The 25,194-nt window shown below is 35.9% G+C and overlaps 1 protein-coding gene across 4 annotated transcripts in view; it reads right to left on the bottom strand.

Annotated features, from left to right (window-relative positions):
- GPM6A (glycoprotein M6A) overlaps window positions 1–25,194 on the bottom strand; it is a 312,595-nt gene that overhangs the window by 22,470 nt on the left and 264,931 nt on the right. For all 4 annotated transcript variants that reach the window (XM_014860669.2, XM_044760575.2, XM_014860668.2 and 1 more), the window contains one exon: window positions 10,240–10,396. In XM_014860669.2, the coding sequence (XP_014716155.1) occupies window positions 10,240–10,396 (157 nt within the window). The remainder of the gene's footprint in view (window positions 1–10,239; window positions 10,397–25,194) is intronic.

Here is a 25,194-nt window from a genome sequence, read left to right as displayed (position 1 = left end):
CATTGATCTTGGATAGTAAAAACCACCACAAAATCACAGGGATTGGGTGCCAGATTCATAATTAATATCTAGCACATCTCATTTTCACATTATTATTTGAGTACCATTTCAGCAGAACCTGCAAATTGACTGTCACAATAAGCATCTCCTGTTATCATATCTCTTCTTTTGTTTTTATTTTCACTCAAAGCACACTTGTTGAGAGCCTACTATGTGTTAGTATTAAATTCAACAAAATTGGTATAAATTATTTCTTAGTGCCTTGCAATTGGAAAAAAGCATGCCATTATTGTTTTGATCTCAACCTGGATATTGTAATCATTGTTATAAATTTAGTAGGGAGGTTGAAACACAGATATGCAAGAGGCAAGGTTTTCATAATCTTTGGAAGAAGCCAAAAATTGATGATTGATCCTGTAGCCATTGAGATTACTGTCTATTTAACTTGAAAATGACTTGCAAAAGGTAATTGGTTTTTCATCTGAACTCTTATAAACTTAGACTTGATGTCTAAGAAAATCACACTTTGTTGAGCTACAGACTTTCTGTGGAACTTTAGCAGATGCACACCCATCGAGGTAAAAATAACGCCTTAGAAATCGGCAGCATTGATGAAAAGGAGCCAGCTGACTCTGACTCCACAAGTCTCCGAATCGCTGAACGGCCTAAATGCTGAAAAAATATGCCACATATTGAATGGAATGTTATGATACAACGGACAGATTCAGGTATAAGGCAGACCTAAACTTCAGTGGAATGAACAAAATGGATCTATTGATAGACACAGTCTCTTTGTAACCAAAAACATATTATCAGGTTCTCCTCGGATCGTTGTCTATGAGGTCCCCCATTAACAGTTTCAGGGCACAAGATATAAAAAGAGTTCACTAAATCTTAACTCAGAGCCCCATCATTTCACAATAATACATTTTTAAATGATGTTTTCCCGTTTGGAATGCATTTAAGGAGTATCAATGCAATCGTGTTTCCACTTGAACAACAAAAGGAAAGAGCTTTAGATTTTATCAAAGGCAGAATTAGCGCAGAGCTTAGGGATCCTGTGGTCAAGAAGGCTCACCAGGGTAGATGTTAGCTGTGGGAGCACAGCCTCTCACAGTCGTTTTCAACCATGGCCCTGCATTAGGGTCATCTGGCAATGGTGAGAAAGAAAGAGATGCCCGGGACTTGCCCATACCAATTATATCTGGTATGTAAAAAATCTCTGCAGGTGATTTGAATGGACACCCCGTGTTAAGAGCTACCGCTCTAGTGGCATCAGTAAAGCTCTCATGAGTACATTTGATGTGAAGTTTTCTTTGATGTTCATCCTTAGGTTCCTCAGGGTACTGCACTTGAAGTAAAAAAAAAAAAAAATGCAATTGAGGGGCCGGCCTGGTGGCGCAGGGGTTACGTTCGTACGTTCCGCTTCTCGGCGGCCCGGGGTTCGCCGGTTCAGATCCTGGGTGCGGACATGGCACCGCTTGGTAAGCCATGCTGTGGTGGGCGTCCCATGTATAAACTAGAGGAAGATGGGCATGGATGTTAGCTCAGGGCCAGGCTTCCTCAGAAAAAAAAAAAAAGAGGAGGACTGGCAGTGGTTAGCTCCGCGATAATCTTCCTCAAAAAAAAAAAGAGAGAAAAAAATGCAATTGAGATGGTTTGCCAGAAATTCATGCCACTGTCAACAAAGCAGCCAAATGCACAGACAAGTGAGGTACTGGACATGAACCAAATTTCTAAATCAGGGTTTCTCAAATTCAGCACTATTGAAATTTGGGGCCAGAAAAGTCTTTGTTATGGAGAATGTCCTGTGCACCGCAGTGTGTTGAGCAACATCCTTTGCTTCTACTCACTAGATGCCAGTTGTGCAATCAAAATTTTTCAATGTCCCCTGGAGGGAAAATAGCTCCTGGCTGAGAACCACAACTCTAACATGTGAAAATATCAAGTCAAAATAAAGGAAGTGAGCACCTGAATAGACTCTCACCACAAATGCAAAATGGGACACCATTAACAATATCGAACTCAGTAGGCTCTGGAAAATATAGTAAAGTCTAGTGCAGAAAAAAATTACTTATTACGTAAATTACTCGAAAATATGAAATCATTATCATCATCTTCATTATGACTCAAAACCACCTAAGCACAAGTAGTGTTTGGAAAATTGTTTAAACAAACTATTTGCTATATTTCTAGTAGCTTTATTCATAATTGCCAAAACGTGGAAGCAGCCTAGATGTCCTTCACCAGGGGAATGAATAAACTGTGGTACATCCAGACAATGAAGTATTATTCAGCACCAAAAAGAAATGAGCTAAGACATGAAAAGCAGGGAAGCTTAAAAATGCATATTACTAAGTGAAAGAAGCCAATCTGAAAAGGCTACATAATGTATGACACTAACTTATGATATTCTAGAAAAGATGAAACTGTGACATCAACTAAGACAGTAAAAGAATCAGTGTTTGCCAGGGGTGGGGAGAGAGAAGGATGAACAGGTGGAATATAGGAGATTGTTATGGCAGTGCAAGTACTCTGTATGGTACCATAATGTTGGAGACATGTCATTACACATTTGTCCAAATCCACAGAATGAACAACACCCAGAGTGAGCCCTAAAGTAAACTATGGACTTTGGGTGATCATGATGTGTCAGTGTAGGTTCATTGATTGTACTGATGGAGGATTTTGATAACGAGGGAGGATATACCTGTGTCCGGGCATGTGGTATATAGGACTTCTCTGTACTTTCCGCTCAGTTTTACTGTGAACCTAAAACTGCTCTAAAATATAAAATCTACTTAAAAATATACTAACTGTAATGCTTTCTTCTTTATTACCTTGTATTGGTCTCATTCATTCAACAAATCAAATTCAAACAGAATGTAATACATGATCCATCAGGACATTGCACCTGGCTGATCTAACATCTGGATAACAGTATTCTAAGCATTTCATTTTAATTCACACCCTCCAGGTTACTCGAAGAACTTCTCACTGTCCTCCAAACCCCACACCAAGAGCCCTTTTACTCATTAACTCATTAATAATTAAAATTTTCTGTGTGTCCACAACATGCACTCACTGTAAGACACCTTGGGTATATACTGGTAAACACTGCCTCTCTATCACAGACTTTAATCTCCTTCTTTCCATGCAAACACCATAAATTACCCATGTTCATCAATATGCTCAGCATGAAGGTGCTTGTGTACAAGTCTCTTGACTATTCCAGCTAGACTAGGGGCTCCCCAGGGTCAGGGACACTGTCCTGTTCCTTTTCACATCAGCAGTGCCCAGCATGGTCCCTCAGTCTTTGTAACAGATCTTAAGAAAATTCAGCCAAAGAGATTTTACTTTTTCAAGTGAAAGCAGAATTCAAATAAAATCAAATTATATTAAAAATAAAAGCATCACTGTCCTAGTAGAATATATTCTTTTCCAGAAAATATTACTGTAGAGGAAATTTCTTTTAGTGAATGCTATTTTAATATCAATTATACTGTCAGTGTCTGAGAAATGTTCTTTTGACCAAGGATCCCAAAATAATACTGCTAGGCTTAATGATTCCTCAGTGAACTTTTAATTTTTACATCCTTAGTATACTTAGTTTCCCCATAAAGAATTTTAAAACAAACTATAGTAGTCAATCTAAAAATGAGAAAGACACAAATAGAATCTCAAAAATGTGGTGAAATATGTTTTGCATAATGTTATTGATTTAAAGCCAAAGTCAGAAAAATATATAACTCTTGCTTTTTGTCTAAATGCAAATATAAAAATACATACCTTTTGCCTCAAGATTATTCCCAGCACAGTGGGCATAAAGCTCCTTATTGGAAAAGAGAGGTATCCATTAACCAAGCAATACTATAAAAGACCACTTGTAATCCACGATTTTTATTTCATCCCCCATCTAGTGGCCTATTTAAATTATAACTATTACATGTATGGAAATATTTGGCACATTAAAATCAAATGAATCAATTTAAAAAACTGTATTTCTATTTAGGCAGTGTCACCTAAATATATAGAATTGAGGTTACTCCTAGTAGCTGCAGTTACGGTGAGCGAATGCATTCAGGATATCACACTGGGATTCACGAAAATCTATAAATTTGAGAACATTTTCTATCCTTAAGAGGAATTTCTAGCTTTATTATAAACTTTAATTGAAAACCTATACCTATAGATGAGTTCATTTAAACTAAAGTATTTTTATAAGTAGAAATTACAAATTCATAGTTATGGAGATAGTCCCCCAGAAATTTTCAATGGGCATTAAATTCTAAGACTTAATTTATGTTAATTAAATCAGAAACTGAAGGTTTTGAGTATTCTATGAAAGGAAAATAGAGGTCTATAGAGAATTACACTGCTATGTGCAGGTTATGAAAAAATATATTTTAACATGATTATTTTTAATAGAACTATTTTGTTTAGGAAACCATGGATCAGATAATGTGCTATTTCACGTCTTTAGTTTTTTCTTTCTCAATAATAGTACTTTAGATATACATGATATGATGTGACAAGAAAGATACTTTACCTCTTTAGTCTTCCCCATGGGGTACCTCCCCAAAGTCCAAAACCCCATGAGAAAAGCATCCGACAAATTCAATTGAGGTACATTCTGCAAAATGCCTAACTAGCGCTCTTCAAAACTGTCATGGTCATCAAAAACAAGGAAAGTCTTAGACTGTCACAGGTCAGAGTAGCCTACGGAAAGGTGGCTTAATTGGAATATGGCATCCTGAATTGGATCCCGGAACAGAAAAGGAACATCTGGTAAAAACTAAGGAAATCTAAATAAAGCATGGACTTTAGTTAATAATAACAGTTCCATATTGGTTCAGTAATTGTGAGAAATGTGCCATCCTAATGTAAGATGTTAATAAGAGGAAAAACTGGGTTTAATAGATATGGAAACTCTATCATCTTCACCTTTCTATAAAACTAAAACTATTCCACAATTAAAAAATTATTTTTGAAAAAATAGTGTAGGATTTAAAAAATATAAGGAGTCACAAATGGTTCAAAATTATACCCTAGGATGATTTGATATGTAGATAAGTCTAATGAGAATTAAAATGCCACTGAACATACAAATTAAAAAAAAAGGTTTAGCAGAAGACTCATTTTAATGATTTCAGTAATCTAAAGAACAAAGTCCAAACAAAACAAAACCTTGGCTTAACATTTTGAGAGGTTATTTTTATTTGGATTGAATTCCAATCATGGCTTACGGTGAGTTGAGAGGCATCCACAAGAGTCAAATTTTTTTTTCAAGTTTTCATTTCCAGGGGCTATGTCTCTTGAATTTAAAAATCTAACACTAGAAGCTTTACATTTTACAACAAATGTTTCCATTTTGTCTATGTCATTGTATGAGGCTAACAAGTCTCCTGTCACCTTTGATGCCCAAAATCTGAAAAAGAATGAGACCTGTGTCTTCTTTTTTTCCTATAACTGATGTGCCAGCCTTGTTAATATCTGAACGGTCACGTCGAGATTGGTCCGCTGTCCAGTTGAGTTCTGAAACTGTGTGAGATGTACTTCAGACACCTGTGGCAAATGAAATCCTGGTTCCTTCTTCCAGGATGCAATGCTTTTGGAAACAGTTTTTCTAAATATTACCACTATGCCTGAAGCAGTTTGTTTCCTCCTTTTTTTTTTTCCTACTGAGAAACCATTGTTAAAGTGTATTGTTATAATCTGAAAAAAACAATGCTGCCTTCTCCATCTTAGATTTGAGAGAGACACTAGACTTTATTCCAGGAACTCTGTCTTGGCAATCTTGGATCAAGTGACACTTTTTCAAATTTAATTTAAAAAAATACTATATTTTAGAGACAGACTAGAATGCAAAGTTCCTTGATGACAACTTTACTTAGAAAGTTACCTTAAGATTTTTATAGTTAGTCATCAAAATAGAAAAGTATCTTAGACTACTGAGTTCTTGCATGTTCCACACAGCATCCTTGTATTATAAAAAAGAGTCAATTCACAATTGTGGGTAAAAGCAAAGGTTAAAATGAGAACATCTCTGCAGTGAAGGAACTTTCTAGTTGTCAATGAAGGATCTCAACAAAATGGAAAACAGAAAGTGGCTGGAGAATCACAAACAACCCTCACAACTAGATAATTATCATATTAAGTTATCCCAAATAAAGCAAAAAATGACAAGGCAAATCTTGATCCTGGGTTATTGACAGGGGCTCTGTGCCAGATGCTTGAATTCAAATCTGGCCCCCCACCCACCATGTACCCTGGGGAAGTGCTTATCTTCTCTGGGTGGTGGTTTCCTCATCTGTGAAATGAGGGTAATACTCTATCTACTTCACACAGTTGTTTGGAGGATTAAATGCCCGCATATTCTGTAAAGTGTATAGCATAGCTAGTGGGATATGTAAGCACCTAACAAATATCACCTACTATTATTATAGACTTATGATTAAAACTTAAATTTAAGCTATGAAAATGAACTGTGAGGTAGGACATAGTGAATAGATTTAAAGGTAACTATATAGACTACGTCTTATAAATACTAGTCTAATATGCCATGGTCAAAATCTATAAATATCTGAGGCTAACAGGAAAGGTATTTAAAAGTAAATAAATACAATATGTTTCTTCATCTGTAAAATGGGGGTAACGATAGTATCCGCTCAAGTTCATTGCTTTAAACACTGTGTGGCCTATGGTGGCTGCTATAAGGCGCTCTGTTATGAGTTGAGTTGTGTTCCTGCAAAACTCATACGATGAATTCCTAACCCTCAGTACCTGAGAATGTGACCTTTGTTGGAGAGATGGTTTTTACAGACATAAGCAAATTAAAAATGAGGTCATTAGAGTGGGCCCTAACCTGGGATAACTGGTGTCCTTTAGAAAGGGAATCAGAGCGCAGGCAAGCATACAGCGAGAATGCTGTGTGAAGATAAAGCCAGTGATGGGGGTGATTTCAAAATGTGACAAGGGTCACCAGCATTCCACCAGAGGCGGGAGGAACAGATTGTTCTTCCCAGAAGGAACCAACCTTGCCAACCCCTTAATCTTGGGCTTCTCGCCTCCAGAACTGTGAGACCATAAATTCCTGTTGTTTGAGCCACTCAGTTTGCGGCGCTTTGCTACGGCAGCCCTAGCAAAAGAATACACATACTGTCGAAAGTTTTCATTGTTTTATTTAACCTTGAGAGCAGGTAGATTAATGGAAAATGAGAGAGTTAATTTCCACAGAGAGTAGTACATTTAATATCCCTGCTATTTCAAAACTATTGGGTTTAAAATTTGGAAATGTCAGAACAAGCAGAGAGAAATACGAGGTCCATATCGGTGTCATAACAGTAATGGGAAACTTTTAGAAATAAGAAAACTTGGTGATGGGAGCAAGAAATATCCTAAGATTTCAAAATGTGAGACGTTAAATGCCTCCCAAGTTTCAGTGGAGTAAATAATTTTTTTGGTTTAAAATTTAATGAGGAAGAAATTCAAAGGCAACAAATATTTCTATGTTCATTAAGCTAAATAAATTCATGTTTAATGACATGTGTTTGACTTGCAGTCAACTTGGCGCCATTTAATATTTAATTTAAATAAATTTAGTTGCTTAAAACGTTTTAATAACTTTTCACACAATGTCCTAATAAACTAGTTAATATTGGTTTCCACTCCCAAAGGTTAATACCACACTTTTGTGTTTTATGTGCCTCACATTTAGGATTTTGAATGACAGCACTTAAAATTTTGAAATTGAATTGGTCCTGATACTGCATGGGAGGAAACACATCATGCAGATCAAGTTCTGCATTCACTAAGAAAAGCATTCATTAAGAAAAGAGGATATTGATTAGCATCCTCTATTCAGCGATACAATGCTGCTTTAAAATTAATTGCATTCGTATTGATGTAGATTCAGTTAGTAACCACTTTATTTTTTATATACCACAGAGAGATAGAATAACAAGTTTCTTTTAGTACTAATTCTGGAAGTTTTTCATATAACATGGTTGTTGCCAAAAAATTTATTCGACCCTTTAATAGTATTCAGTATTCTGAATAGAAAGGCAATTGATCTAATGTCAAAAGTACGTTGCTAAAAGCTAAGGGAGACTGATGCAACAGGCTAACCGGTGAACTCATAGGTCACGAAGCAGACTGTAAGATACAGTCTATCTACAAAGTGGGGAAGAAAAAACAGCAGAATGGAAATAAGAAAAAAAGCAAGACATGTAGCAGGAGAGGATGACTGATAAAACTTTCTTTTGTTTTTTTCCCCTCTGATTTCATGGAGCCACAGGCTTTGTGTGATAAGCAAGCTGGGTGTGGTGGGGAGGGAGGGTCACAGGGTTCTGCTTCACTGCAGCCACCACTATTTACTTCTGGGCCGGTGGAACCCGTCCCACCACGCAGGCAGTGGTGGCGTAGCCAGGGCACAACTCGAGCCCTCAAACACTATGTGGCATTGCTACTTCTGCAAAATGCACAAGAATGCAGCTTCTGCTTCTGCTCCAGTTCTGCTCATTCCCCGGGTGCAGAGAGGGTGCTAAAGGAGTGGGTGGGGGCGTCTTGGGGGGCTGGCTCCCTGCTGCATAGCCTCTGGAGGAGCCCACGCAGCTGCTGCCACCCTTCTGGTCTGTTGAGTAGGACTGGTGACACAATCGTTACTATTCTAGAAAAAAATGCGGCTCATGTTTTTGCTTTAAAATTTCTTATTTGAGATATCTTTGGGAGGTTTGAATGGCAAGCAAGTAATTATTAACCATATATAGATGTGCATTTTCTTCCGTGATTTTTTTACTTCTGCATAGAATCCTACGAAGCGATTTTGCCGTTCTCAATGACACAACATAATCACCTGTACTCTTCCTGGCAAAGGGTACCTCCCACTGGTAAGACTGTGCTTGGAGACCCTTTTTCTCTACCATTCCGCTAGTGCTTTGGAATCGTGGACTCTTTGAGCTGGCATGAGCTGTAGAGATAATCTAACGTCTTCATTTTGTAAGTGAGTGAACTGCAATCCAGAAGAGTTAAGTGACTTGCTAAGGTCCACAGATGGTGTTAGAATGACACTGTCCCGGTTACAAGAAAAAGCCTTTGGTTAATTGAATTCACTATGTTCTATTGGCAGAACATAAATGAATCTAAGATCAGAACTTGCCTTCTTAATAGAGAAATTGCTTAGGTAGCACCGACAATTGGCCCACTGAATAGTCATATTTTATTTTTTTAATTAATCCAAGACCTTTAATTTTACTTCCTCCAGATCTGCAATTGGACATTACTGATCCTAAAAACTTAGGTATTATAATAAGCAGTGTCCAAAAAAAGGAAATGAGTCTCACAAGAAATTATTCCAGAGACAACTACAAATACAACACAAGCAAGCTACTTTATAAGCTTATCATCACTACCAACACTGAGCAGCATAAGAGAACTTGTTACAAGCTGGTAAAAAAAATAATGTCTGATGGATAACAGGTATTTCTGAACTTTTCTGTAAGGTTGACATAAATTATATAATTCTTTATTAGAGACATCTTACTTAATATTAAATATATGCTGCAATTAAATGCATGTTCTTATATACCATTGGAAAAATAAGAAAAACACATTAGTCAAAGATGGAAGCACCAGTGTTTCTTTTTAGGAAAATCATTCTGCATTAACATGCAAAAGTACTTTCAACCATGTTACTCAATTCTCACCACTCTTGTGTATTAATAAATATACAGGCATCGTCTTCATTGCATTAGCTCTAGAGCGTGACTACAAGTTTGATTCCCCATTAGATATTATAGGAATTTAAAACCTAAATTAGTATAATTCTTATCTTATATCAATATTAAACAGAAATTACATGATATAATTCCCCCCAAATTTAAAGGGCAGAGACATGTACTTAAGGAGGAGAGACACAGGTATTGTCTATAAATTACGGATGGATTTTTCTCTTATTCTAAATATCGTACAGGAACCCCAAAGCCCTTTAAATCAGTCTGCCTCTAGAAACAAAACTAGCTGTGTTGTATATGATTTGAGAATTTGAACTGAATTTTCACATGGTATAATCTTAATTTAAAAAATAATATTATTAAGATTTAAGACAGCCATCACAGGAGGAAATGTTCCAGTGTTGAAAAAAAAAAATACTTTCCTTCTTGGCAGAGGAATACAAACACCTGTGTGCTATTGAACAATAATAAACTCACATTCAACCCTGAACATAGACAAATAACATACCCAGGCGCTCACGCATCTGCCGCAAGTGGTGATTTTGAAATCCCCATAGAGATCTTTGATGGCACCAGTTGTGAAGAAACCTTCCACCATCAGCAAAATGCCGTACACAAAGAACGCAGCTGCGATGCCGTAGATCACATACTTGAAGATGTCAATCCTGGCGGAGAAGAAAGTGATTTATTTCAATAACTCTTCATGGCAGATCTGCAACAACTGATTCTCCTATGCTCCTGGTTCCTTCGGAATGAAAGCTATAGAATATTTATGTCCATAATGGAGGCTGGATTTAAAAACATTTTTGCTCTATATGCCTAACGTTTGTATGTACATTTTGTTCTGCCACACCCAGTACTTGTTGACAAGGGTTTTTCATGTTTGTAAGTTTCTTCGTCTTCCCTCCCAGGCTCCCCCTCTCCTGGTTCACACCAAGGTAGTCTTGGATAAGCAGTGAATCAGGTTTCTAAAGGAATTTCCTAAAATTCATTTGATAAGTAGAGTAATAATCATATAATTTACATAATTTCTCTGATGACAAAATATCAAATGTAAAGATTTATGTATATAACACTGAGTTTTTAAAAGATATTAAAAGAGGAAAAAAGCTTTTTGGTTAATGAAGCATTCATTTTCGATAAAATGACTACCTCATATTTTTGTTATTATAGTCAACTGCAATTGTATTTTATTTCACACTTACTGTAAACCATCACTAATATTTTCTGCTGATGATAATGTTAATAATGAAAAAATTATAGTTTTATAGGTAAGTTATAATTTTGACAGTCAAGCATTCTAGGCAGAATCGCTAATGGGTATTACATGGAATTGAGCCTGAGCCAAGATATAGCATAATCCCATAGACGAATGGGGAGGTATTCTTTCTTTTCTCCTAATCGAGTGTCTCTGTATTTAAGAGGAAGAGATACATGTATTGTCTATAAATTACAGATAGATTTTTCTGTTGTTTTAAAAATTACATGGGAACTCCGAAGCCCTTTGTAAAGAAAAAATCATAAATTAATCAATTTTGCTGCCTCTATAACCAAACTAGTTGTGTGGCTACGGTATGTGGAGAGGTATATGTATTAGCTCTAGTTCTGTGTTTGCAGTCCTGATATCCATTTGTAAGAAAACTGCTCTTTATTTCACATTGTCAAGCTTTACTTTTACTCTCTCTTCTCATTAATTAGAGTGGGTGGAGTAGATAAGGTGGCAGCAAATGGTAGAGAGACACTGTTGACTTTATAAAAGAGGGGAAATGAGGGAATGAAAAGCTCGCTCATGTTGATGGAGATTTAGAAACTCTGGATGCTATGACAATATTTTTAAAATAATACACATATTAGCATAAGTGAATTTGTTGCATATAAAAAGAGCAAGAAGAGCTTGCTAATGTCCAATGTACAATTGTTCACTGACTGATTTCCACTCTGTGAAAAATCTAAATATTGCACAATTCTATTTGTCAAGGGCAATGGGGCAGATAATGTGAATTGCACAAGTCCGTCATGCATGTGAAAGAATCTGAGGATTTCAACTTACAGCTCTAATCTGACATCATAAACAATTTGGTTTAATGGGCTTTTCCATAAAAGGCTAAAATGACATTTTTAAATATATTTTAATTTTTATTTGGAAATCACTTCAAATTCACAAAAAAGGTTGCAGGCAGAAAATGAATAGTACAAAGAAAAACTGTGCATCCTTTACATATTTTATAACATTTAATAGCATATACTTTATTGTTTTCTTATATGTCTCTCCCTCTCTCTGGATAATTATATAGAAGCACAGAGAGGTTCTCCACAGCACAGTTATAGACTTCAGGAAATAGAACATTGATATAATACTTGTGTCAACCCTATCATTTGTATTCCAATTTTATCAGTTGGACTGACCCAATGATGAACTTTATAGTGGCCCCACCACCACCACCACGGGATCCAGTCTAGGGGTAATAATTGCATTTATTTGACACATCTCTGTAGTGTCCTTTAATCTGGAGCATTTCCACAGGCTTTCTTTGTCTCTATGACATTAACATTATTGAGGAATGCAACCCCACTCCCTCCTTATTAAACAGAATGTTCTTCCTTTTGGGTGTGTCTGCTGCTTCCTCATGATTTGGTTAAGATCATTCCTTCTTGGCTAGAATTCTATATGGGTCATATTCTGTCCATAAGCCCCTCAGTAGTGATGCAAATTTTGATCATCTTGTCCAGGTGACGTCTGAATTCTGCACTGGTTTCTGAGTTTGTCTCTCTCAAAACTTCCCTGGCCTCTCCCTCATAAAGAGACATGTGATTGGATTTAGGGCCCACCTGAATATTCCAGGATAAGCTTCTCCTCTCAAGATCTTTAACTTGATGACAATTTACACCATATAAGGTAAATATCAGTCTTTGCCAAATAAGGTAGTATTCATAGGTTTCAGGGATTAGGAAGTGAATATATTTGGAGGGAAGCATTTTTTTAACCAACCACAGTAGAAGAATTCAGGTGAGCAAAAGCAGCAACTTGGAACATCAGAATACACAGAAGCTGAAAGGAAAAGCAACTTTCTCGGTTCAAAGAAGGAACCAGAGCCCATTTCCATATGACCTAAAATAAATGTACAAACACACACAGTCTTTCACCGATTGTTTTCATTTCAATCTACAAGTGATGTTAGTAAAACTGCTGTTTCCTAGTAAACTCTTGAGAAATAAGAATGGATGGATGTTTTCATTTATATATAAACATCACAACTCTAAACCCAAAATATTACTCAATGAGGCATTCCCACTAAAGTCAGGAACAAGGAAATCAAGCATAATCTCTGCTTCTATTTAACCTTCTTCTAGATGTATTTGCCAATTCAATTAGATTAGGAAAAATAATCAGGGACATAAGAATTAGAAAACAAGAAATAAAACTACCTCTGTTTGCAGATGATGCGATGGTGTACCTGGACAGTCTTAGAGAATCAGTGACAAAACTAATTCAAATAATAAGAGAACTCAGCAATGTAGCAGGATATAAAATTTACATGCAAAAAATCAATAGCATTTGTACAGACAAATAATAACCAGTTAGAAGATACACTGGAAAATTTGGTTTATAGTGGTCACAAAAGGTTAAATAATAAACTTAACAAGAAATGTTCAAAATTTACATGAATTAAACTGCAAAACTTTCCCTGAAAGACAAAAAAGTAGACTTGAACAATGAAAGGTATCTATATTTTTGGTTAGGATCATGAAAATGTTAGTGCTCTCAAAATTAATACATACATTAAATGCACCTTAATAAAATTTCAGAAGAAGAGAAGATACTGTGAAGATAGAGACAGAGATTGGAATGATGTGGCCTTAAACCAGTGAGGACCCAAATCAATGCCTGCAACCACCAGAACCTGGAGGACGCAAGGAACAGAATCTCCCCTTGGGTGTGAGGAGGAAGAACAGCTCTCTTTTCCCCCTTGTTGTCTTCCTTTCTAATTCATTGATATTTTTTTAGTGACATCCTTTGATTCCCTTCTTCTTTTCTTTTGCGTATCTTTCATAGATATTTTCTCTGTGGTTACCATGGGGCTTACATAAAACATCTTATAGTTAACAATCTACTTAAGCTGATAACAACTTAACTTCAATCACACACAAATACTCTAAACTTCCCACAACTAGAAGGACCTGCAACTAAGATATACAACTATGTATGGGGGGGTTTGGGGAGATAAAGCAGGAAAAAAAAAAAAAAGATTGGCAACAGTTGTCAGCCCAGGTGAAAAAAAAAAAAAACAAACAAATACTCTAAACTTTTACTCCTCTCCTCCACCACTTTAAATTATTGATTTCACAAATTATGTCTTTTTATATTATGTATACATTAACATTTTTTTAGTTATAGGTTTTTAACATTTTTGTCTTAACTTCCCTGCCAGAATTAAAGGTGATTTATGCACCATGACTACAGTATTACAGTATTCTGCGTTTGTCTATACATTCACCTTTACCAATGAGCTTTAGACTTCCATAGACTTTTGTGTTGCTATTTAAAGTCTTTTCATTTCAGCTTGAAGGGCTCCCTTTAACATTTCTTGTAAGGCAAGTCTAGTGGTGATAAACTCCCTCAGCTTTTTCATATCTGGGAAATTCTTTATGTCTCCTTCATATTTGAAGGAAAGTTTTGGTGGATATAATACTCTTGGTTGGCAGTTTCATTCTTTCAGCAATGTGAGTATATCATCTCACTCTTTCTGGCCTAAAAGGTTTCTGCCGAGAAATCCATTTAAAGTCATGTGGGGTTTCCCTTGTAGGCAAAGAGTTGCTTTTCTCTTCCTGCTTTTCTGTCTTTCACATCTGACAGTTTACTTATAATATGTCTTGGTGTGTATTTCTTTGAATCTATCCTAGCTAGAGTCCACTGAGCTCCTGGAATTTAGATGTCCATTTCCTCACCCAGATTTGGAAAGTTTTCTGTCATTATTTCTTTAAATAAGCTTTCTGCCCTTTTTTCTCTTCCCTTCTGTGACTCCCAGAATGTGTACATCAGTTTACTTTATGGTGTCCCATAGTACCTTCGGTTTTCTTCACTATTTTTCATTCTTTTTTCTTTTTGTTCTTCTGACTGGATAATTTCAAATGACCTGCTTTTGAGTTTGCAGATTCTTTCTTCTGCTTTGTCAATCTTCTTTTGAGCCCCTCTAGGGAATTTTCTCAGTTCATTTATTCAACTCTCAAGTTTCTGTTTGGTTCTTTTTCATATTTTCTCTCTGTTTGTTGATATTCTCATTTAGTTCACGCATTGTTTTTTTGAGTTTACAGAGCATCTTTATCATGGTTATTTTGAATTCTAGGTCATGTAATTGATATGGTTCTATTTTTTTAAGACTAGTTTCTGGAGATTTATTTTATTCTCTTTTTGGACCATGTTTCCCTGTTTCATCAGGTGTCTTGTAACTCAGTATTGGGGCCTGTGTATTTGAAAAAAAGCAGCTATCTCTTCTAGTCTTTAAGGAACTAGCTTTATACAGAAGAAGACCCTCACTAATCAGCTTGGTTAGACATTCTGGTGACCTCTGAAACCTTTTGTGGGGGGACATGACTTCTAAAGACCTGTGTGTGCAATTTCTCAATTAGAGAGGCTTCTTGGTTTCTTTTTAAGGAACTCATAATCTTACTCCTTCTGGTGACTGTTTGTGACACTACAAATTTTGGTTTGACATCAGCAAGCTGACCAGATCTCTCTTGTTCTCAGTGGCCACTGAGCATCTAAAGTATGCCAGCTCCCCATCACCACTCTGAGTTAGAAAAGACACATATCAGTCCCTCTGACATCTGTTAGACTGGAACTCCTCCTCTCTCTCCCAAGGGAGAATCCTCAAGCTGTGCACTTTTTCCCAATCATGCTGAGCTGTGCCACTGCAACAAGCTGCTCCTTACTCTTCTTTGTTCTCAGTGAACCCTAGACATCCAAAGACACCAGTTCTGTCAGTGTTCCCAATGAGGCAAGACAGAAACCTGTTCCTAGGGCAGCCCTTGGAAAAGCCAGAACACTAGATACTTGCTCTGCTTTTCTCTTTCCCCCTAAGGGAGAAGTCATGAGCCAGGGTATTCTCAACTGGCACTGAGCTGTACTGGCTTGGTGTTAGAAACTGATTCAGATAAAGAGAAATTGACCTTCCTACCCATTTCAATGTGGCTGTTCTTGGCTTTGTGCTTGCCTGGGGAACTGTGATTTCTTAACTGGGCTTTGGAAATAGAGATATATTGGTCCATATGTTATAACACCCTTGATAAATGAGTGTTTCTGTGTGGGAACAAGCATTAGGATTCCTATTGCACCATTTTGCTGGCATCACTTCTTCCAAGTTCATGTTTAATTTAATAAGAATTCATGTGTACTTCAAGTCTGGCATTTACACTGGAAGTATAATTGTAAATAATTGATGACAATTACATAGCAATCATAAATCCTTTGGTTTTATCTTTTCAAAAATTAGCTCATACACTCTATAAAGACATCTGGTGGTAAATATTACAATAAAGAGGTCTAGCTATGAATTTATTTCTTATGATTACTCCAACGGATTATCACAAGCTTGGTGGTTTAAAACATCACACATATATTTTCTTACAGTTCTGGCAGTCCGAAGTTTGAAATCAATTTCACTAGATTGAAATCAAGGTGTTGGTGGAGTCTCACTTCTTCCGGAGGCTCTAGGGAAGAATGTCCTTATATGTTTCAATTTCTGGACTTCTGGAGCTTCATTCTCTGCTTTCCTTGGCTAGCAATCCCTTCTCCATCTTCAAAGTCAATAAGTAGCACCTTGTTTCAGTAGTCACATTACCTTCTTCTCTGGTTAAATATCTCTCTGCTTCCCTCTTGTAAGGATATTTGTGTTTGGATTTAGGGCCCACTCAGATAATCCAAGAGGATCACCCCACCTCAAGATCCTTAACTTAATTTCAACTTCAAAATCCCTTTTGCATATGAAGTAAGTCTCAGGTCCCAGGGATTAGGTTCTGGATATCCTTGAGAGTCATTACCTAGCCTTCCACAATCTATATACTTTATTGAAGCTGAATGTTAAATTTCTTGACGTTCAAATAGTCTTACCTAGTTTTTCCTCAAACAATCTGAGGATGGACAGTTCCTAATCTTACATTCCAAAATGCACTTCAAAATTTAAAATCATCAAAATATTTTAATTATAATATATTTGACATTATCTTACTGGCTTGAATCCCTCTATCACAAAAGTAATTTTTTTAATAAACATGCAATATTTGAACTTAACAGAAGAAATAACTTCAAATATGATAGTAGGAAAATTAAACTCGTTATCTATAAAATGAGTTTTATGTCAATGCTCTGTCAATAAAATGCATTAATAAACCTCTGATCATGATGCCACTGATTTTATGTCCACGGTAAGGTCAAATATCAGAGAATCATTAAGAAGTCTGACCTTTACTGAACTACTTTCACTTTCCAAAGTAACAATCCACATTAGCCTACTGCTTAAGGACTTGATGAAAGTTCTTAACCTCTTCTCTAAATACAAACTTTCAAATTTGACAAAGTTTCTATAAAAAACTATTTTACTGATAGTAAAGTAGCATATGTTCATTGTAGAAAAAATGAAAATAAAAGCAGAAAAACACAGACTATTCACTGTTTATCTTCCCAGTTTTTTCATCATAAGAATTATAACTAATTCCCAAAGTTATGATTATTATATACTGCTTTGCAAACTTCACTTTTAGTCAATATATTATGAATATTTTAAACTGTTACATAAGCTTATCAAGATATTTTTTAAAGATTATGGCGCATTCTACCATTTGAAAGTTTCATGATATATTTTGCCAATTTTCTACTTTTGTTCAGTGGTAGGAAAAATAATAGCCCCCTGCAGAGCTTCATCTTTAATCTATAGAACCCACGAATATGTTACTTTGGTAAATGGGGTTTGGCAAATGTGATTAAATTAATGATTTTGAGATTTGGAGATTATCCCGCATTATCTGAATGGGCTCAACATAATCACAAAGGTCTAATAATTGAAAGAGGGATGCAGGAGAGTCAGGGTCAGATTCAGAAAGAGATCTGAAGATGCTAAGCTGCTGGCTTTGAAGATGGAAGGGGGCCATGAGCCAAGGAATGCAGGTGGCCTCTGGAAACTGGAAGAAGTAAAAATATGGATTCTCTCTTAGAGGCTCCAGATGGAGGGCAACCCTGCCAATACCTTGATTTCAGCCCATTTCAATAAGCCCAGTAAGACTCATTTCAGATTTCTGACCTCCAGAACTGTAAAAAATGATAAATCTGTGTTTTTTTAATCCACTAAATTTGTTGTTATTTGTTACAGCAGCAATAGGAAGCTAATGCATCACTCTTACAAACAGCATGGTAACAATGATCATTTTAGATAAATCTTTTTTCATTGTGTAGATTGTTTTATGTGATAAATTCTCAGAATATTTTAAGGTATGTATTGTAAAAATGATATCCAGAAAGTCTGTACCAAAATAAAGATGCATTGATAAGAAAGAGAGTCTGTTCTCTATTTGTTTCCCAATACTAGGTATTATCATTTAATTTTTCTGATAAGTTGATAGGTAAAAAACAATGATATCATTTTAATTAATTTCTTAGTTTAGTGTGTGGATGAACATGCATCTACAAGCTATTAATTATTTGTATTCTTTAGTGAAATATGTTTTTATATTTTGCCAATTTTTCTGCTGGAAAATGTGTCTTTTTGTTGAAATAATTCTGCATTTGTTAAAATTAAGAACTCTTGTCATGTAAGCAGTAAATATTTTTCTCAGTTTTTGCATATCTTTGAATATTTTTTAATAATACTTTGAGTAAAATGTAATTTATATTATGTCAAATCTATAAATCATTTCCTTTGTGATTTCTTATATTGTTTATATCTTTTTGCACCATAATAAGTGAAATCTTAATCTATATTTTCTTCCAACTTTTACAAATTAGTTCACTCTTAAATTTTAACTTTCATTCCACCTAAAAGTTTTTTGGTAAAAATGTGAGTAGGGACATAAGTTTATATGTACTCATAAGTACTCACATGTATGTCTATACCAAGACCATATCACATTAATTATTGCAGCTCCTCCACTCTGTCTATTTCATTAACCTGATGCATCCTAGAAATCAGCTCAAGTACTATCATTCTCTGATTCCTGTCTGTTCAGTCTGATGTGGATGGCACTTTGCTAATATATCTTTCCTATGTCAAAAGGAAATTTGAGGAAAAGGAATTTGTCTTGTTCTACCTTCTATCTGTAAAGATCAGCCCAGGGATTGGCACACTGTATAACCCAGTATTTTTTTGCTGAAGAAATTAATTCATTAAAAGACAAACCAGACAAAGGATAAGCTTGAAAAAAGATATCTGCATATTTGAAAAGAAGAGTATTATAGAAGTATAACAAATTCAAGGAGTTTTAAATATATTTCCATACTTGATACTCACATTCACCCAATTAGCAAAATAGGCACTAACACTAGGATAACTCTTCTAGAAAAAATAAAAAAGCCAAGGTTTGGCAAGTGAATTAAGATTGCAAGCATCTCAGAATTGAAATTTCATTGCCAGCCTTGTCGGAATACCTTCACTGACAGGCAAATCACTACATTCCAAAGCAGCCCAAGTACTCTTTAGAAAACACTGACATTTGGAAAGTTCTTTTCCACTGAGCCAAAAAACTATTTCCCAATAAATTGGAATCCATTGGCCCAAATCTCGCTCTTTGAACTACAAAAAGCAAAGCAAGATTCCATCTACCTGATAACCTTTCAAATACCATTTGAATGAAAACATCATGTTCCTATTTGTAAATATTTTTTCCTAAAGTTGCTTTTTCCCTAGATGTTAGAAAAGAGAATAGAAATTAGATCTTTGAATTCTAATCCAATCTGAAACTTACTCAGTGGCTTACCTCGGCTGAAAGGTAAATAGGCTCTAGTCAAATAGCCATCAGTAGGAGTATTATAAGGTAAGTAGAGTGTGTCCAGGAACAAACAGACTTTAGGAAGCAAGACAGTGGGCATTAAAATTATGATACAGCTTCAAGGAAGACATCATCATCATTATCATCACTATCATCACCATCATTATCATCACCATCATGTTCATAAACAGTTGTATAGTGCTTATTATGTGCCAGCTGTGTTATAATTGTTTTAAAATGTCAACTCACTTTATCCTTGAATAACCTTAGGAAGTAGGCAGTATCAGTAGGTCCCTCTTACTCATAAGGGACGGAGACAGACAGGTTAAGTATCTTGTCCAAAGTAAGGTAGAAAGAAAGGGGCAGAGAGACCACATGGAACAAACCCGAGGAGCTCAGCCCCAGGCTTAGTGTCCTTACCCACCACACTATGTGGTCTCTCTATCTAACTTCCTCATTTTTTTTTTTTTTTTGAGGAAGATTAGCCCTGAGCTAACTGCTGCCAATCCTCCTCTTTTTGCCGAGGAAGACTGGTCCTGAGCTAACATCCATGCCCATCTTCCTCTACTTTATATGTGGGACGCCTACCACAGCATGGCTTTTGCCAAGCAGTGCCATGTCTGCACCTGGGATCCGAACCGGCGAACCCTGGGCCACCAAGAAGCAGAACGTGTGAACGTAACCGCCGCACCACCAGGCTGGCCCCTAACATCCTCATGGTTTATGAACTTGGTTTTGTTGTTGTCATTGTTTTATATTAGAGGGGTTTTTTTAATTTAAAGCATTCATTTGAGAACTACTGGTGTGGCTGAAATATTGCCTAAGGAGATGCTCACTGTTTATTATATCAGAACTTAAGAATTCAAAATGACTTTCTAACACAAGTTCTAGCTAGAACTGAAATTATTTTTGACTCTCCAAGACTAATCAATAATCTTACATTGACACTAACTTGTCTGATCTTCAAACTTCTTATGAGTAGAAGACTTCAGCAATCTGGTTGGCTTGTCAGCCTCCTAGGTCAGAACAGATGGTTTGCACACTGCTGTGATTTCTGTCAGCCTATGAAACTGGCTTTGTCTTGTCATCAGTTCCTGCTTTCTTCTCCCTTCTCACTCCCATTCATTAAGTTTCCGTTTCCTATTTCATTAACTTCCAAGGAATAAACACGAACTACAAGCAGACTTAGAGATTTATACACATACGAGGTTAGTTGAAAGCAAAACTAATATATCTATTTTATCTGAGCTCACTAACTGATTTTGTTTTAGGCAAACAGGGATTAATTTTTTTGTGTGCCTTAAATATCAAGGAATTCATTGTCTAGTAAACTCAGTTTTTGATGCATTGACCTTAAGTTACAGTCATAAAATTTTGAAAATAAAATATGTTCTTTATGGAAATCAGCGGAACCAGATGCTGGACTCTCACTATAATTTGTCAAAACCCAAACACAGTCTGTCTAATAAATTATAGGGAGGTATATTTGTGAATAAGGCTGTCCCTTGCTCAGTTCTCAGGAGAGTTATTCAAGGAGCCAAATCACTGAGCAAAATTAGAGGTTTGGATTTTTTGATAGCTAATTTTCTAACTAGTTTCCATATTTCATTGTCCTATATGAATCTGCTTTGCAGAAGTAAAATACCTACCCTACTTCTTGCTTACTTAGTCAAGTGAAACTTAGGGAGCACAATAATAACGCCTTGCCAAGAGGCTTTCAGATTAGTAAGTCTGAATTCCAAGTCAGAACGTAGATTTCCCCAACACATAGCAGAAAGTGGCAGAGCAGTGAGCTGTTTCCAGTGTTGAGGGAACCTAAATGGCTATGCCAAATGAATAGAAGTTGTGGTTAGAATGTAGGAGTATCCCCCAGTGGGAGCAGTGGGTTGAGTTTCACACTCATTGCCACAACAATTTGGAGCCAACAATTAACCAAGGACTTGAAGGACTAAACTGACATTAAGGGACGAAAAACTTCTGGGAAACCAAGTAGATGAGGAGGGATAGAGTGATACTTAAAATCTATCAGTGGGTCACAAAATCTTGAGCTCACACTTTTCTCTCTCTATAGGGTTCTCCACATCTCAAATTGAATATGAACAAATAATTTATTGGGCAACATCAGCCAAAGACATAGAAGCTACACATCAGATCACCTTCCATTGGTGAGAGCTGATGGCATTTAGAATTCTATGTCTAAAACGTAGATTGCATGAGACTGAAGATTAACTGCAAACTTATTTATAAGAAGTAAGTTTTGCTGCTAGACAGATGATTAGTGAAATGTAATAGTCATATTTTGGTGTGCTTGCCCTTCATGTGTATCCACGTAGACTTGGAGATATTGACCCCATTCAGATATGTGTGTATGTTTAAGAGGCGGGAGACAGTGGGGAGACAGAGAGAGAGAAGCTGAGATAAAAAAGGGGGTAACTCCTCAGATCCTGAGGACCAGAGGTGGAAAACCAGGGGCTTGGGCCATTGGTTTCATCATTTAATTCACACATCCAGTAAACAAGCTTCTTTTCCTTTATAAGTATATGAGGTAGGAGTGCTTCATTTGGTTGAATCAAGCATGAGAACTGTGGAGAAAAATATAGACTCTCTGTAAATTACTGAAGTTGGTCAACAAGTCTTTTCTTGACATTCTCTTACTCATTCTTTTCCAAACTTAGCTTATTTCCAAGCAAGTTGTATTGCCAGCAAACACATCTCTCATTCACCTGTGCTTTATATTTCCTTATTTCACTTCCTCTGCTCCTCCCTCACCTTATCTATGCCTCTGATATCCTTGCAAGGCAGCCTCTCCCTGGGTAATCTCCACCTGCTCTAAACCTTTAAGTGATCTTTGAACCTGTCAGTTGGCACTAATTGTACCCAGTAGTTAACGGTACCTATCTCCCCTCTGTGTTTTCATGAACTGTTTGCTGACAGGGAGTCTTAATTCATTTGGTAGCTCCATATGGTCAATATAAGGAATTTTAGTTATTTGAAATATGAAAAGAGAGATAACAGGAGCTGCCGATTTTATTCCAATCCAAATGGTATTCTTCCCATTCCAAAAATGCATTATTGATTTCATATTTAATTTCCAGTATAACAGACCAAAGGTAAAACTACCAAATTAATCATATGATCTCTGATTTCTCTTCTAAACTCCCAAACATACTACTCCTTCAAAGCGTTAGTAGAGCTCTGTGATATATTAAAATTTTCTCTCTAAATGTCGAGTAAATATCTTGACAATTGGTTTCTGATAGATGTATATGATCATCTCTTGCCACTTATCAAACTTATGATTTCTTACAAACTTCTAACTAAAGTTAGCAATTTGGATATAGTCTAAATATGGAGAATCTGTAGATTTTAAGGACATCTGTGGTAGCTTAAAATAATGCACAGTGAAAACATATTTTGTCCAGTGTAGGCTGAGATAAAACTAAAAAGAAAATGTCAGTTTTATCACATTAAAATATATCCATGCAATCATTTTCTTAAGGCTCTCTGCAAACCAACCTGCAATAATCCAAAGCATTTTCAGATAATTTAATTATATTCTAAATGATGGATATGATTTATAAACTCTCAAGGATCAATTCATGCTATACAACTAATTTAATGAAAATTGATCAACTGTCTACTACAGGCTTAAAGAATTCAATTTAATGGATGGTGCTAATTTTTCAGAATTAATTTGCAAAATAAAGTTACACTGGGAAATATGAGGAAAGTGATATAATTCCTTTGCCTTTTTTAGGTCATCATTTTTTAAACTTGCTATTAATTCTTCATTTCTATTTGTCAGTGACATTTATAAAGCTCTAAATTGATACTTCAATGTTAGGGACTATATTCTTAAATAATCTCACTTCTTAATTGGAGTGGCTAATCACCATCCTCCTCCTCTTAATCACCGCGTGTGTGTGTGTTGGGGGTGGTTTCCCAGTTCTACACACCTGCTTTGTTTTATTTCTTATTTTCTGTCCAATATTTCTCAAATTTTTTGCCAATATATTTAGATAAACATAAATATTTCAACTTTCCTTTTCCTAAAAATTTTTCTAGGTACTCTGTCCAAGGGTATGTGCTCTACTCCCCAAAGTAGAGAATTCTTGCTCTATTACTTGATAGAAATGTCCACTTCTTTTCTCTTTTAATTTTCACAGAAATCAGCAACTCTAATGAATAAAATAACAAACACAATTTATTAGCAATACTTCCTTCAAGACAATCTGCCTGTGCCTAATAGGTTATTGAAAAATTTAGCAATATGATATATTTTCTGATACTGGAGATGGAAGAAAGTTGTCTTCTACTTTGAAAGTTGTCCGGGCTGACCAAGTGTTGTCTTAAATTAGGGTCTTAGGTTACATTACACCAGGTCAGCAGGAACTGCCCTGGATAGATAAGAAATGTGATTAACCTCTTTTCAAAGGAGTTGTAAGAGTAAAAGCCAAAGCCACTCTAACCAGTCATATGAGCACTAAGATTTGTAACTCCAAAAGGATCTTATTCCAGAAAAAGTATATATAAATTAAGAAGGTTTAAATTTATTTAGAATGACAAAATAAAGCAACATAAAAACATTATAATCACAAAGTACCAAGAAGCATGAAATAAATGCAAGAAGTTGTAGAGGCAACAAACGCAACAGTGGCTAATGCAATGCAAGTTTACCATCAGCTGGGATTACAAAATAAAGTGCCATAAATGAGTTATGCTGTTGTTGTTGGCATCAAATCACTGAATAAATTATCTGAATGGGGAATTTATTTGGAAACAAATTCTTCTATAATTCAACCCTTACCTTTTGTTCTCCGTAATTTTAGGCAACAAGGGACTAACACATGAACAGTAACCTCTTTTTTTACCTCCACACTATATTTGAGTTACCTTTTTAAAAAATATTAATGCCACCATAATTTAGCGACCCCAGGAGTTTACATTTTATGGGTAGAATGTACATTTTAAGCATCATTGGTGCTTGCAAAAAGGTGCTCAATATTTCTTATGATTTAATCGTTTACAGAAGTCAATAGAACCTTTTGCAATGGTTATTTGGCTAGTCACATCATTTCTGTGAGGCAGGGAAAGGAAGATGATAGCATACTCATGGCTGAATTAACATTTTTTAAAGCGTGGGAGCACCCATAGACTTCTCGTGATTTTCCTAGAATTAGCAGCAGAGTCTACACTTATACCTGGCTCTGTTCTCTGTTCTATTCCATAAGAACAGCCTCTGCTCATATTAGAAGAGCAAGAGAAATGCAAGTATTCCACTTAATGGTAACTGAATGCTGGATAAAACTTCACAGTCAAATTAAAACACAGATGAAGTCCAGATTAAATTGACCTCTGATCCGCTATGTGTCTGTATTCAAGGTAAAGGTCAGTGTCCTTTTGACTCACACACATACCCTAAGAGAATTTTTTCTTCATATAAAACATTGCCTCACTTAACTCTATACTCCTATTTATTCGACACACA

The sequence above is a fragment of the Equus asinus genome, chromosome 27 (assembly GCF_041296235.1).
Source record: "Equus asinus isolate D_3611 breed Donkey chromosome 27, EquAss-T2T_v2, whole genome shotgun sequence".
Classification (NCBI taxonomy): Eukaryota; Metazoa; Chordata; class Mammalia; order Perissodactyla; family Equidae; genus Equus; species Equus asinus.
The sequence above is the reverse complement of the archived record's forward strand: the minus strand, read 5'-3'. Positions and strand labels throughout refer to the sequence as shown.